The sequence below is a fragment of the Sciurus carolinensis genome, chromosome 3 (genome assembly GCF_902686445.1).
Source record: "Sciurus carolinensis chromosome 3, mSciCar1.2, whole genome shotgun sequence".
Classification (NCBI taxonomy): domain Eukaryota; kingdom Metazoa; phylum Chordata; class Mammalia; order Rodentia; family Sciuridae; genus Sciurus; species Sciurus carolinensis.
Window position 1 is genome coordinate 7,635,986 of NC_062215.1, and position 17,450 is coordinate 7,653,435.

Genomic DNA, 17,450 nt, shown 5'->3' on the forward strand with positions numbered 1-17,450 from the left:
ACATTATTTTTTCTTTAGATTCTCATTTAAATGAAAATATCAAATTTTTAAAAAATCATAAAACTTGAAGCCCTCTGAGAAATGTGCCTCCATTGGAGAAGTCCTCCTTTAGGTGAAAGAGATTGGGTCCCAGGGGTAAAGCCAGAACAGCCGTCTGTAGTCTGGATGCGTGGCGTGCTCCTCATGCTGTGTGTGACATTCTGTGTGTCTGTGTGTGCTCCAGGAGCTTGCAAGGTGGCCATGAGTTCTTCCCCACTGGTATCTGTACCCCAGCAGTGTGACAGTGCGGATCCTGCTCACCAGCAGCACCGTCCATTTACCCTCCTCTCAGTCTGGATGGCTGCTGACTTGCTTCGGTCAGTGGGAAGGTAGCAAACTGGATATGGGCAGACTTGACAAGCACTTGGATGCTAAATTCATACGAAGAAACTCAGTCAAGGAGGTTGGAGGTTGAGCGGCCCCATGGCCAATGGTCAACCAACCCCAGACAGCAGCTCCAGATGCCGGTGTCCTCCTGGACCATCACCTCTGGATGAGCCCCCAGTGGACCAGGCCCATGAGCAAGGCAGGGCAGTTCAGCAGCAGAGCCCAGGTGACTGCACAGCAATAATTGGTCATTGTTTTAAACCACCAAGTTTTGGGGTGTTTGTTAGCTAGCATTAGACACCTGAAATACATGCATTTTTATGGGAAGAGAACTCTTGACTTTCAGTGAATTTTTTTATGGAATCTGATATCCTCATATCAGTTTGATCAGAAAAACCTGCCTGAGAAAGACTGAATGGAGGTTCTCTGACTGTTGAGAAGCTAGAAAAGACTCAGAGTGGATTGTGTGGGTGAATTTTAATAAAGTCTTCGACGAGGTCTAGGATCGGATGAGAAGCATTGAGTGACCACTGGGGATGGATTAGAAAGTGACTGCCTTGTTACGTGGAGGCACTTGCATTCCTTGAGAAATTACATTTGAGCTTAAAGGAAAAAGCATAGTGGATTGGAAGACGGTGCCATGCCCTGTCTCTGTCACCCACACTAGTGGGACATCTTGAACACAGGCGCAGAGCTGCTGCCCGGAAGGGCTGTCAGAGGGCTACCTGTGCAGCTTCTCCTGAGCTGTGTCTGCAGAACTCTGTGGAGCTTTCAAATCCGTTGACTGTGATTCAGTAGGTTTGATTATGAATAGTACCTTGGCATGAGCAATAGGGGAAAGTTTTGTCCCTCAAAAAAATTGTGCTCCTCTGTAGCTTAAACATGGCTAGAAGTCCACGTTAGCTGCCCCCCCTGTGAATCTTCAGGCCGAGGTCGCAGAAGAGACGGGAGGAAGCTGGAAGACGTGGGCTTGGAGGATCCCGGGGACCCAGCTGGAAATGGCCTTGCAGGAGCCGGGATGGAGCTGGAACCTCCGGGTGGAGAGTCACAGGCTACTGACTCGCACTGTCTGCAGACTGATGGGGATGATCTCACACGGTAGTTGAGCACGTGGAAGCCCGAGACGGGTGGGAAGTCATGCTTTCTGCCAGCAGCTGGGATGTCCTGTCTTTGGTCCGTCGAGGTCCATCCTTCCCCTCTCTGCACCTGTCCCTCCCGCTGCTCCACTTCGTGGTCACCCAGGTCTTCATTCTCTATTGTGTAACCTTCTCTCTCATAATGGAGACTCAGTTCATTCTGGTAAACCAACTGCATTATTGGACACTGACAGCAGCACCGCGGGATACGCAGCTCCTGCTTTAAGAACCGGGTAATGGTTTCGAGGTAGCCAAGAAAACTGACAGGTTAACTCTGCATTTTGGTAAGTGGATGACAGAGCATGTTGGGGATCTCAGGGGGGAGAACACAGGGATTCGTGGGATCCAGACTAGGCCTGAGTGTATCCAGGGAGGCTTCCTGGAGGAGGGAGCTCAGCTTCTTCAGCCAGGATTTTGAAAACCTCAAGTATGGAATAATTCAAAGCTGTAAAACCTGCTTTTCTGAACACCGAAGCCGAACTGGATGCAGTCCTGGTGCCCTGCACAGCGAGACTGGTGCTCTGAAGGTGGCCACAGCCCAGGACTTAAACAGTCCTGCTCCTCCTCGTTAAGGATCTCCACTGTGACCCAGGACCCCCGAATGTAGAGCTAAGCCAGGGCAAGGACGGCAGTGACCTTCCAGGGGACCTGAGGCAGGAAGGTACCTTCGCCTCAGCGTCTGGTCGTGTCCCCATTTACTTTGAGGCTGGCCGCTCGTCACCCTGAGTCAGCCTGTCCCCGGGTGGCAGGCCGCGCTGGGCTCCCTGGGGGACAAGTTCATCTATTATGTAACTGCCATCCATATTCTAGCGGATGATCCAGGCGACATTTAATTTTTTTTCCATTATGTGGAATAATTTAAGATTGTGTTACGAGTGTCATTATCACGGCAACTTCTCAGTAATAAAAACAGCATCAATTATTTAGCGTCACCTCATGTGTCTGGGTTAAGTGGGGATGGTGGGAGCCAGAGGCTGCCGCGGGGGAGAAGGCCAGGCCTGCGCAGACCCTTCCCATCAACCCCTGAGTCCCTGCAGCTGGGGTCCCTTTCCAGGTACCTTGGACTCTAGCCTTGACTGGCGGCTTGTGGGGGTGGGTGCCAGTTAATCCCCTGACCTTTCTCTTGTTCCTTCCTTAAGAGCTCTGACCTGTTGACAAACCCCACTTAAAGAGACGGCTCCCGAGGAGGCCTGGGAAGCCCAAAGTCTGCATAACACCCTTGGCCGATACCTGGTGGAAAGGCTACGGAGTGTCCACCCCATAAGTGCAATGGAAGGCGGGTGTGGGTTTGGAAAGATCAGCTTTCCCTCCTGCACCCTGTGGGCAGCAGAGGTTGGTCCCGTTACCTCCCGTGACACAGTTGTTAGTGTGTCTGAGACACCCAGAGAGCAAGTGACCCAAAACACTTTGAAGCTCACGATTGGGATCCGGAGCAGAGGCCAGGCTGCTTACATGAGCTTGTGGCTGCGGGGGCTTCAGGGCCTGGCACCTGCCCACGTATATCCAGTCGTGGTGGCCTGGGGCCTTTCGTTTCCTATTAGAGGCTCCTCCTGGGGACACCCCAGCCCTTTGGCTTGTTGCTTTGGCGACTTGTTTCTTTGCGGCTCTGGAGACATCAGCTAGCAGCAGTTTTCTTCCTCACCCTAGAGCAGCGAGCCCTGAGGAGCAGCGTCCGGCTTTTGTTTCTGGACGGAGATGCCGTTTTTTGAAGTCTTTGTTTGGATGGGCAGGTGGGGGGGCCGGTGTGGAGCTGCCTCCTGCTCCTGCCTGCCCCTCCTGACTGTTCCTTTTCTCTCTCCTTTCCCTTCTCTCCACCGCCTCTCTTTTCCTTCTGGAAAATGCTATTCTTCTCCAACTCCTGCTTCTTTGCTCTGTCTTTCCAGAGTAGGTGGAAATTGCTGCTTATTTTGAGCTGGGGCTGGTCTCAAACCATGCATCATAATAATAGTAATAACAATAATGGTAATGATTTCACTAGAAGAGGACCCAGTCTCCGGTTCTGCTGCCCACTGAAGGGTATTGCCTCCTACTTTCAGTGGCCTGCTCTTGGCTTTCTGTACTGAGCTGGGTTTGGAGAAGGTGAGGGTGGGGGAGGGAGGCCGGGAAAGGGACTTGGGGGAGAGGGTGGTGTCGTGAAAGGGAGGCTTCTTGTGCCTTGGGAGGGGGCTGGTGTATTTGATACTTTGATATCTGCAAGCTGCAAGGTGACACAGCAAACCTGAATTTTCCAAAGCCTCGGGCCTGCTCTGGAGGGGACAAGGAGGAGGGTGACTCATTGCTCCTGTGATAAGCAGCCAGGCAGACTCTCAGGGCTGTGGTAGAAAGTCGAGAACAGCATGCTCACCCTGGGACAGAGCACCCTCACCTTGCTGGCCCCACGGGGCCGCCGGGATCGGGTGAGGCAGTGTAAAGGGAAAGGCATTGCTTGCAAGGATGTTGAGTCAGGAAGAGAGGGACACAAAGCATTTCTCCTGGTCTCTGTCCCTCCTACACAGCCCAGGTCCCTTTACTGAAGGCATCCAGGTGGAACCTCAGAGTCCCCTGCACCTTCAGTCCAAGTGCCCAGTGAGGGGACAGGGCTCCCTGAGCAACTGTGGTGTCAGCCCAGCAGTAGAGCCACCTTGTCCCAGCAGGTGACTCCCCATTGCCAGGGACATGATGATAAAGCCACCAAGGCACAGTTGGCAGCTGCCTTTGGGGCTGTTCTCTAAAGCTTGGAGGGACATATTTCTCTGTTTTCCTTACCAGCATTTGGGAGTGGAGGGCGAGGGATGTTGGGAATGGGGGGGGGGGGAGTCTGAGAGGAGCCCCGGGCAGCCAGCGCCTGGTGAGCTGGTGGAGGGCATGGCCAGGTGTGGGATGGAGGAGGCGTTGTCCTGGGCATCCCTCTGAGATGCTTCTGCCCCTTCCGTAGCTTGCTTGGCGCCACCCCTCTGTATTAACACACGTTGTTGTACACGTTATGGGGTTTGGTGTGACATTTGCACACAGGCCTACAGTGTGCCTTGATTAGATGTGTGCCACATCATCTTTACCTGTTCTTCTGTTGACGGGCACCGAGGCTGATTCCGTATTAGCTGTTAGGAACAGTGGCACGGTCCGCACGCGGCACCACCTTCTGAAGGTTGAATGTTTGACGGAGCACATGGCGGGTGTGGGCTCAGGTGGGAGCAGACACAGGGGCCGTGTGCTGGGTCCTCCTCTAGCCTTTAAAAGGGCAGCCTCTAAGTGAAGTTAGGTGGGATTTTCTTAGTACCCTTCCCTCTGCCCCCAAAACACTGATATAAAGCCATGCAGCCAACAGAATATAGACTGATAAAGTGGCAGAAGGATCTGGAGGGGTGGGGGGACTGTGTTTGTTCCTTCTTTGTTTTTGGGTCTTTGCTCAGATGCCACTTTCTTAGAGAGGCCGCCTTCCGCCGCTCAACGCCATGTCTGCATTTGTAGTGGGCTAGCTTGTGCAGAACGCAGAGAACACAGCAAGGTGGCCATAAACTATGTATGTGACTGTTTTTTCTGCTCAGTGCCATCACTGGGGGCCTCTTGGCTGTTAGCCTGTTGTCGATTGGTTCATTATGGTCTCGAAGGACAAGGAAAGATTCGTGAGGACGTGGGATGTGGCTGTATGGTGTCGCTGGGGCCTGGGACATCTCCAGTAGACAGTTGGTGTGTAAGTAAAAATGGACTGAACACGTAGGGCAGGCTGGCAGCCTTCCTAGACACAGTGGCACAGAAGAGAGCGAGTACCAAGCGTTGCTCTGACTGGTGCAGGGAGCCTTGGGGACCCGTCCATCCGTCCTCCTCGCGGGTTCTCAGCCTTGGCCCTGTGGCGTTAGCCAGGGCCAGCTGTGCTGTGGCGGCCCCCCCTGCATTGCAGGGCCTGAGGAGCATCCTTGGTCTCTACCCACCAGAGACCCAGCACCCCCTCCCCCCACAGTGACATCCCACCGAACGTCCCTGGTGGCGCCGTGGGGCCACGTAAAAGCACCCCGTTGAAAACCACTGCTCTAGACTAAGCCGGGGTCTACGGGCTGCCCCTTCCTGCGTGGGCTGCCATCGAAGACGCAGTCCCAGCCCCACGCGTGTCAACGCCACTGCCTCCTCCTGTAACGAAGCGGCTCTTTCCACATCGTTCCCCCGGTTACGCATCAATCACTTTGTAAAAAGGAGGAAGACAAAGGAAGCCCAGTCAGCGGCAGGACGCAGTTTCCTAGCAGACGCGTCTTTTATGGCTGCAGCGATCCCTCAGATGTCAGCGGGAGGCAGAGAGTTAGAAATAATTAAAGCGTGCAAACAGGCAGAGAGCAGTGACTCGGTGCCCGGGGCGCATCACAGACACCAGCTGTCGCTCGGGGCTGGCCAGAGGGCCTTCCGCAGAGGCAGGGACTGGCCTGCACACAGCTCTCCCGTGCCCTGGCGTCCACCCACCTGCAGTGCCAGCCTTCACCCCCATGTAGCGTGCCGGCCGCCTCCATGACGGAAGGCTGATTCCAGGGTCATTCCCTGGAGCTGAGGACAGAGTGGGGCGGACTCAAACAGGGCTGGAGGCTTCTCTTCTTCCTTTTTAAGTGAGACTAAATGCGGTGTTGATCCCCTTGTTAAGGGACACCATAGGGGATATTGCAGATGAAGGATTAGGGCGACATTAACATGTTGGGCAAATGGAAAGACACAAGGAGGGGCTTATGGATCCATTTTTTACGTGTGGTTGGAGACAAAGAAATAAAATGTCTGAATCATTAGGCTCTCTTATCCTTGCTCATCATGGCAATGAGAAAACAAGGGATGCACATATACGTGTGTATGTCTGCATGTGTGCATATGCATGTGTATGTGTGCACACGTGCACATGTGCATGTATGTGAGTGTATCTGGGCGTGTGTGCACTGTGCACATGGGTTCATGCATGCATTGGGTGCACACGTGTATGTGCATATGTGTGTGTTTGTGTGGGACACAGCCTGGTATACCTTTCCTGAAATTCCTTCATGAAAGAAACTTACCCAAAAGCCCAGTTGTAGTATTTTCTTAGAGATGGCCACATTTCTGCGATTGAATTACAAGCTATCTCCTCTCCCACATTAGTGTCACATATTTTAAATGGAAACTTTTATTTGGAGCTATTTTTGCCTGGTGCTGTGTTCAGAATGCTCGTGTCCCTTCAGTATTCATACGTAGAAATCCCCACCCCTAGGGTGGCTTTGGGAGGCGATGAGGTCGTGAGGGTGGAGACCACAACCAGTGGAGTTGATACCCTAATAAAAGCCCCTGGAGAGAGACTCCCTCTCCCCTCCCCATGACGACACTGCCTGAAGGTCAGAGAGACAACAGGCACCAGACACGGAGCCTGTCAGCACCCTGGCAGCCTGGTCTTGGACTTTCCCACTTCAGAACGGTGATGAATTTCTGATGTTTACAGGCTGCCTAGTCAATGACGTTTTGTCATGGCCACCTGGACAGTTTGTGACACCTGGTTTTGAAGCGATAGCTGCTGTTTTTTGCCCATGGAGCTGACTCTACTTACTTGCCCTTGGGCTTGAGGTCTTTGGATAAAGTGGAGTGTCGTGCAGGGCTGAGCCCCCCGTCTGCCTCTTTCCCCTGGAGATCCTGTGCTTCCTAATGGCCTGCGGGGTCGGGGCTCCCCCAGTGTGCTCAGGAGAGATGCTCCTGGCCACCCGGCTTCCCCAGTGGCTCCTAACTGAACAAAGCTCTGTAAGAGCTGGGGCTTCATCTCGTTCACCTAGTGTCCCCAAAGACAGTGTCATAAATATCCGTGGGAGTTGGACACAGGACTTCGCCTGGTTGATGTGAAATGATTGGATCAACTTGTCGGGGCAGCAGAGAGTGGCTTTGGTTGGGCCCTCTGGCCGTGACTCTGAACGCTGAGTGCCACTCTCTCCTCCTTTGGAGATGCTTCTGTTTGGGTCTCCTCCTCTTCTCATCTCCTGAGAAACACAAAGATGGCAGCCCTGACCTTGGATCCTGGGTGGATCCTGCCATCCGAGTGGGCTGGCCACAGGGGCTTCTTTTGATTAGCCGGGAGCCAAGTCCCCTATGCCGGTCTTGGCATCCATGAGGTGAGTAGTGGGGTTTGTCACACAGGCCCCAGTCTTTCCAAGCGTGTATGTTTCCCATCTCTAGGATCAGTACCAACTCCTCGGATCTTGTTTGGTGGAACCCCAAAAGTCCTCTACCCCAGAAGTCTTTCGTCTTCCTACGTATCCAGCCTGGCCTGAAAGCCAGGTGAGTCCAGGGTCCAGCTCAGCCCTGGTGCTCTTGGCAGACATGGGCCAGTTGCCTTGGCACCATGGTCCAGAGGGTCTGGGGGCCCCAGGGAGCTGAGGTGCTCTAGTGACACGATGCTTCTCGTTTCAGGGTGCAGCAGAAGACCCTCAGACGGCGCTGGCACTGAACTTCGACCCTGCGCTGGTGAAGAAGAAGTCTGATCCCGCGAGCCCCACGCTCCTCTTCCCTGAGAGTGAACTTTCCATCCGGATAGGTAGCGCGGGGCTTCTTCCAGGCAAGCTCCCTGCCGCAGACACTGCCGGGCCAGGCCGTGTAGACTTGGGGTGGGGTAGGAGGACCGTGGGGGAGACCCCAGGACACGTCAGCCCCTCCAGGTGCTCAGCCCACTGCTGCCCGAGAGCCACTCTGGCTCTGGCCTGCTGTCTTTCTCATTTGTTCTCAAAACCGCCTGCTTAATCTTGAGATGGCATTGGCACCTTTTGATCCTCTTTGCAAAGCAGACACGTGGACAAGGGTCACTCTCATGGGCACGGGTTGAGTGGGTGGAGTGTGGGCATTTGTCCCTCTGTCTCCCCCTCTCTGATGCCCCCGTTGTGATTCTTCTGGGAAACTGTGGCGGTGTCTCCCCTGATTCTGTATGGAGCCAGTAAAACTAAAGTCACCGACAGCCAAGCCACGCCCTTGGTCCTGCGTTAGAGGTGCACGTTGCTCAAGAACCTGGTAGCAATTGCCAGGTCTTGGAAGGAGGAGAGGTGCAGGCTCGGCTGCTGTCCCCCTGAGCAGCCGTGGGTGCCAGGGAACAATTGTTTTCCAGCCTTGGGGGCAGGCTCCTCCCCGACTCCCCCATATCATTGTTCACTGAGGACAAGTGGTTCATTTGAGGGCCAGTTAGCAAGAGTCTCTTCCTTTGAATTTATTTAGGAAGTGCTGGTTTTGTCCAGCAAGTCCCCAGTGCTGTGACGTGTTCACCCTTCACTCCTGTGACGCTCCACGTTAGTCAGGCAAAGTCCTGCCCGTGGATCACCGATGTACCCAGCAAACCATGTTGAGATCGGCACCTCCCTGCCTCGGTGACATTCTGTCTTGAGCGAATTGGAGACAGATGGTCAGTGGTCACTGTCTTCACAGGAGTAACTGAAGGGGACAAAGTCCTTTCCCGTTTCCATGCTGGCATTTTAATTTGGTATTTTCGCCATCTGCAGGCTGAGATGGTCCCCAGTCCCCAGTGGGAGCCTGTGTGGAGTTAGAGTCTCACCATGGCTGGTTCTCAGTGGTCTGGGTTCAGATCGTGCCCTGTGCGCATTATTCATGGAGAACGGAATGTCTTTTCCACCCCCCGCTCTCCCTCGCTGTCTCCCGCTGCCTCCCAGGTGGGACAGAACAGGAAATAAATGTTCATCTAACAGGTCAAGCATGCCCTCTCCGCGTCCCCCGTGCCGCTCATCCGCACTCAGGTTGGAACGACCAGAGCGCTGCGCACTCTTCTCTTTTCCTGGGACTGCGTCACAGGCTCTCTATGGTGATGAGCGTGGGCACCATCGTCCCATAAAACTTGTCCTTTTTCAGGCCGAGTCCCAGACACAGGCACGTGGGCCTCTGTGGATTCTCACAAGCGAGCCTATGCTTAGGCTTCGTGTGTGCCTTTGAAGATTTTGCCGTCCCAATTCTGAGCCTTCTCTAGGATGAAAAAGTTGGCCTGAATTTTTTTCTATCCCATTGCTTAGCTTTGAAGCCACAGGAGTAGGGGCAGGAGGACGAGATTCAGTGCCTGTCAGTCAAAAACGGGAAGAAGTGGCAATGCTTTTGGTAGAGCTTTTCTGACAGAGCCAGGAGCAGACCAGGGGAGCTGGCCCCGGGGATTACTGGGCCTTCTTGGCCAACCCAGGGTGGGGAGGGAGAGGCACTCCTCTCCCCCTGCTCCGAACACAAGTGCCGCCTGTTGCCCGGTTACCAAGCAACCCTCCTAGCTGTTGCTAATAGGTAGGCAAATGCAGCTCTTGGGGGTGCGAGGATGCTTTGCTGAGCCCAGGCATCCCTGTCACCTGGACACACCTGTGGGTATCGGGCATCTGGGGACTGTCAAACTGATAACAGCTATTCAATCACTGGTTTCATGGAGACTGAGCCTGAATATGCATTCTTTGTACCATCTGGATTTGCCCTCCTGCCTGCTGGAGCTGGAGCAAGGAGATCGCTTTAGTGGGCAGTTAGTGAGAAACATCAGCCTTTAAAAAAATAATATTGGCACCGCTGCGATCATGTCCCGTAATTGGTTCAGCAAGAGTTGAAAAGCCACACCGTGGGAGGGCAGTTCAGCTGCCCTCACAGCGGCAGCAGCAGCCGAACCTGGGAAAGCATCGATGAGATGCTTTCCTGTTTACATCTTGTGCCAAGAATTTTTATGATACAGCTCATCTCAAGGCTGGGGATATTTTGGGATTTAGCAAGAACAGAAATCCTTTTAAAACACTCTCTCCCTTCTCTCTTCTCTCTTTCTCCCTCCCCCGACCCATCCATCCATCTATCCCAACTAACTCACTTTTCATTCAAAACACGATAACAAGGATTAAAAAAATTTCTCGGCTCCAGCTTCGATTCCTGTATCTCAAGACACATTTTCATTTCTTGTGTGTCCTTTTTGAAACATAATGCTTATGCAATCAAACTTGACCCTTTGTTCCGTACCTTGTGGCTGTGCACTTAACAGTACATTAGGGCATTTGTGGGGGGCACCCCTGGATCTGTCCCATTTTGGTATTGCTAGGATGTTCCATGATTAATAATCCTTCAGATTAACTATGGTCTTCTTCTCTTATGAAGGATGCGGCAGAGAGCATTTCAATATGCACTTCTCTCTAGATAATGACATCGCTGAGTCAATTCTAGAAAGTAGGTCAGGGGTTGTTTACATCTGGGGTTCCTACATGGATACCCAAGGGTTCATAAGCTTCTGGAAATTTTATGCAAAACATGTGTGTGTGTGTGTGTGTGCGTGCTTTGGGGAGGCAAAGGGTTATAACTTACCATGCTCTCGATGGCTCCTTGACTCTCCTGTGTTCTTGTCTTGAGTGTCTCCCATTCAGTCGAGTTGGACTTTCCCCCTCTCACTAGCACCCTCTTTAGGCTAAGGAGAGAGTTGCGCCAGTCCCTCCTTCCTGGGCTGGGCAGGTAACCAGCGCCTCTTCATTGAAAGAGTGGGGATGATTTCTGTAGTTTTCATTGTAGAGGTCTTTCACCTCTTTTATTAGGGGCGAGAGAAGAATGGAGGAACTTTAGATTACGTAAGGGGAAATGAGAGAGGGGGATATGAAAAATGGTGGAATGAAACAGACATCATTACCCTGTGTACATGTATGATTACACAAATGGTATGAATCTACATCGTGCACAACCAGAGAAACGAAATGATGTATCCTGTTTGTGTACAATGAATCAAAATGCAGTCTGTAAAAAAAATTTTTAAAAATAATAAAAACAATAGTATCACTATGAGAAAAAAGGGTGGGGATGAAGTAGAGGGGCTATTAAAATGCGCCATAAAACATCTTTTGCAGGACGAAGAACAAAGGGATCCATAATCATAATTTCCATGAGCTCTTTAGCATCATGGATGTTAAATAAAAAAAGGGAATAATGTAGACATACCCTATTGCTCTGGGCTCCGTGCAGGCAGCACACACCACTGCTGAGTGTCCTGGTTCCCAGGACCACTCTCAGGACACACTGTAGAATCCCAGGCTCCTGAAGAGGGTTGCATTAGGCAAGAACAGTGCTCAGCACTCCAATGGAACGTTCCTGCTCCCGTGCCTGTTCCCTTTTCTTTGTAAAAGGCACTCCTGATTTTCTGAGCTAGGCAGCCAGTTTGGAATGTTTTGGGGTGGTTTTGGAGTGTGGCCTGGCTCTGGAGGCAACTTGGCATTGATCCTGTGTGCTTGGGGTGCTACAACCAAGAACCGAACCCCACACCAGGAGGCCTAAGGTGCAGAAATTTTGTTGCTGCTTGATGCTGAAGGCTGGAGTCTGAGATCCAAGTGCCGGTAGGTTTGATTGGTTTCTCCTTGGCCCCAAGATGGCCGTCTTCTCCCTGTGGTTTCAGGAGGTTGTCCTTGCGTGTGTATGGCCTGATCTCCTTTTCTTATAAGGACATTAACCATATGGGATTAGGGCCTATTTAATGATACCTCCCCCTCCCCCTCTCTCTCTCTCTCTCTCTCTCTCTCTCTCTCTCTCTCTCTCTCTCTCTCTCTCTCTCACAATGTTAGGGATCTAACCTAGGACCTACATGCTGAGCAAGCCCTCTACCACTGAGCTATGTCCCCAGCCCCTAAAGATCACATCTTAGTGAACTTCTCCGTTAAAGTCTTGCCTCCAAATTCAGTTCCACTCTGAGATACTAGGCATTAGGACTTCCACATGTGAATCTGGGCAGTGGGGAGGGGTCAGGCAATAGCACTGAACCTTTTTTTTTTGAAAAACTGACAACTTCCACATGGTCATCAATTTCAAGGAGATCCAGGTGGCCAGAGAGCTGCCTGTCTCTCTGATTTAGATCCTCTTGCTGTGTTTCTAGCTCCTCAGGTTAGCCTTATACCTGCATGGGCTGGGAACGCTGAGGGAGTGAATGGAAAAAGAGCTGCAGGAAACTGAGACCTTACTTAGCCACTAGAGCAAACTACAGGGATCGACCCCAGGGGCGCTTCACCACTGAGCTAAGTCCCCAGCCTGCTTTTCCATTTCTTTAAATTTAGAGACAGGGTCTCACTTAATTGCTTAGGGCCTCGCTTAGTTACTGAGGCTGGCCTTGAACTTGAGATCCTCCTGCCTCAGCCCCTGGAGCTGGGATTACAAGTGTGTGCCACTTCTCCTGGCAAATGGTTTTAAGTCTGATCGAGTAAGATGGCGGGCAGGTGTGCGGCCTCAGCTGATGAAATGGGAAGGTGGCCCAGTGCTGTCTACTTCCACCACCACCCGAGATGATGGGCTGGGGGACCTGAGGGGCCATTAGTGAGAACAGGCTTTGGAGTGAGCTGGAGGCCTTCCTGAATGAGCTTCTTTCTTGTGGCTGCCATCACAGAGCACTGTGGGCTGGGTGGCTTCAACAACAGGTAGAAATCTGTTCTGTCACAGTTCTGGAGGGCGGACGTCTGAAATGAAGGTAAGGCCAGGGCCGTCTCCCCAGGCTCTGGAGGAGGGTCCTTCCTGCCTCTCCTCTACTGAGGCTCCAGGGGACCTTGGCTGGGAGCTGCATCACCCCCGACTTTACCCCTGTTGTGACACAGCATCTTCTCCGTGTGCATGTCTGTGTCTCTGTGTTTATGTCCCAAACTCCCTCTTTTTTCTCTCATAAAGGGACACCATCATTAGATTTAGGGTCCATCCTAATCTTGTATGACCACTTCTTTTTCAAATTAAAAATTAAGTATTATGTTTAATTAATTATATGTTGAATAATTATATTGAGGGTACAATGTGGTGTTTTGATCTGCACTTGCATGATGAAATGAGTCCATCAAGCTAATTAACACATGTAAGACCTTATGTTCTTAACTTTTGGAGTGTATGGTGTGAACATTTAATATTTACTCTCGGCACTTTTGAAATATAATTACTTTATCATGAACTGCAGTCAGTATGCTGTAAAATAGACCTCTGTAACTTTTTCGGGCAGACTGAAACTGTCTGCTCTCTGAATACCGCTTAACTAATTGCATCTGCAAAGACTCAATTTCCAAGGCAGGTCACCTCTGAGGTTCTAGGTAGGCGTGCACTTAGGGGGGATGCTATTCCTTACAGTCCAGTGATCAGCCCCTTCTCTGATGCTCTGGGTTAGTGTGGAGGGGTGCGTTCGTCTGGTACAAGTGAGAGGTAGCAGAAAATGAGAGGCAGCCAGGGGAGGCTGATTCTGGCAGTAATAAAAGCCCTTTTAATTCATCTGGAGCTTTGGAACAGCTGCCGGTTGCTTTGTTTGAAATATTCATTAAGCGTCTACCAAGGAGTTAGGGATACTGTCTCCTTATGCAGAGTTTAACATTTGCTTGGTTAGCAGGTTCCGTCATATTTATAACTGTTCTGGACACATTCATTTCAGCTCATAAGTCTCTTATAAATGGGGAAATGTGTTTTTAATGTGCTTTTGGGAAGCGGACGAGGGTCCTGGGTGGCAGCAGCCGTCCGTTAGGCTTTTACTGCCAGCTTTTATCACTCAAGGATTTAGGAGGCTGTTCCTGGGGACAGGCAGCCTGGTCACTTTTTGTGTTATTTTGTTTTGCTTTTTGGATTTTTTTTTTTTTTTTTTTTTTTTGGCAGAAGTTCTTTCACCTGGGGAAGCACAGCGTGGCACTTTGGTTTCAAGTACTTAGGATCTTTAGGTGGCGGTTCTGTGTATTCACTCCCCTCTCCAATTTTTTCTTTCCTTTTGCCTGTAATTGAACACTCATTGTAAAGACCGGAAGTTGGTTTTGAACTGTGGAACTGGGAGGAAATTGATGCCACTTACTGGGATCGGCAGCCTTGGAGCCAGAGGGGCTTGGGGGAAGGTGCAGAACTGGGCTTTGAACCTTGTGAAGGATTCAGCTGCCCAGTATCTGGGATGGGTTGGTGCTCTCCTGCCTTGATGAGGAGGGTCACCCTGAGCTTGCTTTGTAAGCAGAAGCTTCCTGGTTGGTCCTCTGTCTGCCCTTGGGGTTGTGTGTTCTGCTTTGTTCTGTGTAGTACATTTCCCGACTCTGGATCAGAGGAAGAACACAGCTCCAAGTATTTGAGAACTAAATCAGTCGTCTCGAGGAATCTCTGTTTCAAGGGTCAGGGTACTTGGAGTTATGGATGTTCACAGTAACTCCCAGTTAGCTGGTTGACTCTGGCTGGCTGGTGGTTGGTTGATTGGTTGGTTGACTGGCTGGCTAGCTGGCTGGTTGGTTGGCTGGTTGGTTGGTTGGTTGGTTAGTTGGTGATCTGAAACAGAACCAACTCTCAGGACTCCTGACTCCCACATTACCCCACACTACTCATGCCTTGGTGGGGGTGGCAGGGGCATCCCTTGAGGAGAGCAGCCAAGGGGAGTGTGCAAGATGGCCTCTTACAACTAACCCTCAGACACTGTTATGTTAGATGCCAGGTGTCCCTCAAAAGCACACACGTGAGACACCGCAAGGATATTCAGAGGTGAGAAGATGAGATTATGAGAGTTGCAACCTAATCAGCGGATTAATCCACTGATGAGTTAACTAGGTGGTGACTGTAGGCACATACGTTGTGGCTGAGGGAATGCGGTCACTGGGGGTGTGACTGGGGGGTTTAGATTTTGTTCCTGGTGAGCAGAATCCTCTCTGCTGCCTGCTTGCCGTGTCCCGAGCTGCTTTCTTCCACTATGCCCTTCCGCCATGATGTTCTGCCTCACCTCAGGCCCAGAGCTATGGAGTCGGCCAACCATGGACTGAATCTCTGAAACCATGAGCCAAGATAAGTATTTACTCCTCCACCTTGTTCTTGTCAGGCCTTTTGGTCACAGTGACAAAAAGCTAACTAAAAGAGACATGGTGAACTAGAAGTCTCCATTCTCTTCCCCCAAGAGACCAGCTCACCTGTGGTCCCAGCACGCGTCCTCAGCAGGGCAGAAGGAGATGTGCTCCCATCGACCTTAGTGAAGATGGATTGTGTTCTTTCCAGTAAGGAAGACTGCTGTACACATAAAAACAGGAGACGTGCTCTCAAGGGGACCCACATCTGTTTGGCAAAGAAATATGGGCTATTATTTCTAGTTCAACATAGTCTGTGTAAACCACCATCAATTCTAGAAGCGAATCCTGAGCATCTAGAGGAGCTCACCATGCAGAACCAGACTCTGACCACCGATGTCACCCTGTATCTATAAGGGCCACCACCTCCATGCTGGCCTTGGTGGCCTGTGCCCTTTGTTGAGACCAGATGTCAAGTGAGATTTTATCCAAGTCTTGGGGACAAGCAAAGGAAAGCCAAAGAGCCAAGAATATGAAGGGAATTCTGGCAAAAGTACTCCCCCTGGCCCCTTTGCCTTACCAGCTTTCAGGGCCTTCTATGGGAGATTCCATCTAGGATGGGGTTGGGTGCTTATGGAACTGTGTGTCTTTGATCCCACCCAGATTCTACCCAGGGGTAGTGTGTGAGGTGTGGTTCATTCAATGCAGATCTTCAGACCTGCCTCCCAGGGAGAGTTCATCTCTATCACCTAGGATGATGAAAGGAAGGCCCGGGCCAAGGCTCAGGCTCATCTTGCAAATCCCATTGCCTTTCCCAGGATCTCCCTTTTTCCCCCAATGTAATTGATAAGGGGATTTTTTACTTTTTCATATGGACTGTTGCCTGGACCTATAACCCGTAGCCTTACCCTCGGGCCTCATCAGAACAAGAGCATTCATTTTCATTAGTTCAGCCTTAATAAGAAGCCACACACCATGTCGAGGTCATCTTGGAAAATCTTTTGATGTGCGACTTGGTCTCAAAAACACTACAAAATCATATAACTCATGCAGTTCCCAGCTCCATGGCCATTTCAAGAATCCCAGTGCAATTGCCCAGGAGATAAGGATTACAGATTTAAAAAAAAAAAAATTTATTTTAAAATTTATAAACAGTAAAGTTCATTCTTTTGCTTACAGTTCTGGATTATAAGAAATCCAGAGAGGTATGTAAACACGACCACAGTTAAGACATAGAATAGTCCTGTCACCTCCCCAGATCCCTTGGGCCACCCCCTGTAGTCTGCCCCACCCTACCAGGTTGCCCAGCCAGTCTGACCTGGGACAACTTCTGAGCTGTTCTCTGCCTCAGTTCTGCCTCTTCCAGAATGCCATCTAGATGGGATTGTATAGCGTGGAGTCCCTGAGTCTGACTTCTTTCATGTGGCAACATGCATTTAAGAACCCTTCATGATCTTGCAAGTATCAACGGTTGTTCCTTTCTGTGGTGGAGTAAGTATTACATTATATGAATATACCACTAGCTCTTTACCCATTGACCAGCTGAGAGACCTCTGAATTGAACACCAGTTTTTGGCAATTATGCATAACATGGCTGTAACTATTCACATACCGGTTTTTGCATAAACCCTAAGTTTTCATTTCTCCTGTGTAGATACTTAGGAATGAGATTGCTGGGTCACGTAAATGTTTAACTTTGTAGGAAACCTCCACACTGTTTTCCAGAGGGGCTGTATGGTTCATGAGTCCCACCAGAGTTCCAACTGCTTTGAATCCTCACCAGCCCGTGCAATATTAGTGGATTTTTTTTTTTTTTTTGATTTGTTTTTGTTGTTACATTTGAGCTACTCTAATGAGTGCAGTGGTCTCTTGTGGCTTTAATTTGTATTTCCCTAATGCTTAATGATGTTCAGCATCTTTTCATGTGCTCATTTGCCATCTGTACATCTTTATTGGTATCAAAATCTTTTGCCCATTTTTTAAATGATTGTATTCCCATTGCAGAGTTTTGGGAGGGTTGTTTGTTTGGTTTTGTATGCTGGATACAAATCCTTTGTCAGATATGCTATTGTCATTGATTTTCTCCTCTTCTGTGGCTTTCCTTCTCATGATCTTTTATGGTGACTTTGCAAGACAGAAGTTTTTAATTTTGATAAAGGTCCACTTACCAGTTTTCTTCTCTGACAGATTTATACTTGTGGTGTCAGATCTAAGAATTCTTTGCCAAACCCAAGATCACAGAGATTTC

The 17,450-nt window shown here is 50.5% G+C and overlaps 1 protein-coding gene across 10 annotated transcripts in view; it reads left to right on the top strand.

Moving 5' to 3' along the window:
• Slc39a11 (solute carrier family 39 member 11) overlaps positions 1-17,450 on the top strand; it is a 397,212-nt gene that overhangs the window by 166,248 nt on the left and 213,514 nt on the right. For 5 of the 10 annotated variants that reach the window (XM_047544191.1, XM_047544190.1, XM_047544193.1 and 2 more), the window contains exons 5-6: positions 7,644-7,745; positions 7,878-8,022. In XM_047544191.1, the coding sequence (XP_047400147.1) occupies positions 7,644-7,745; positions 7,878-8,022 (247 nt within the window). The remainder of the gene's footprint in view (positions 1-7,643; positions 7,746-7,877; positions 8,023-17,450) is intronic. The other 5 variants (XM_047544194.1, XM_047544198.1, XM_047544197.1 and 2 more) reach the window with 3 other exon arrangements.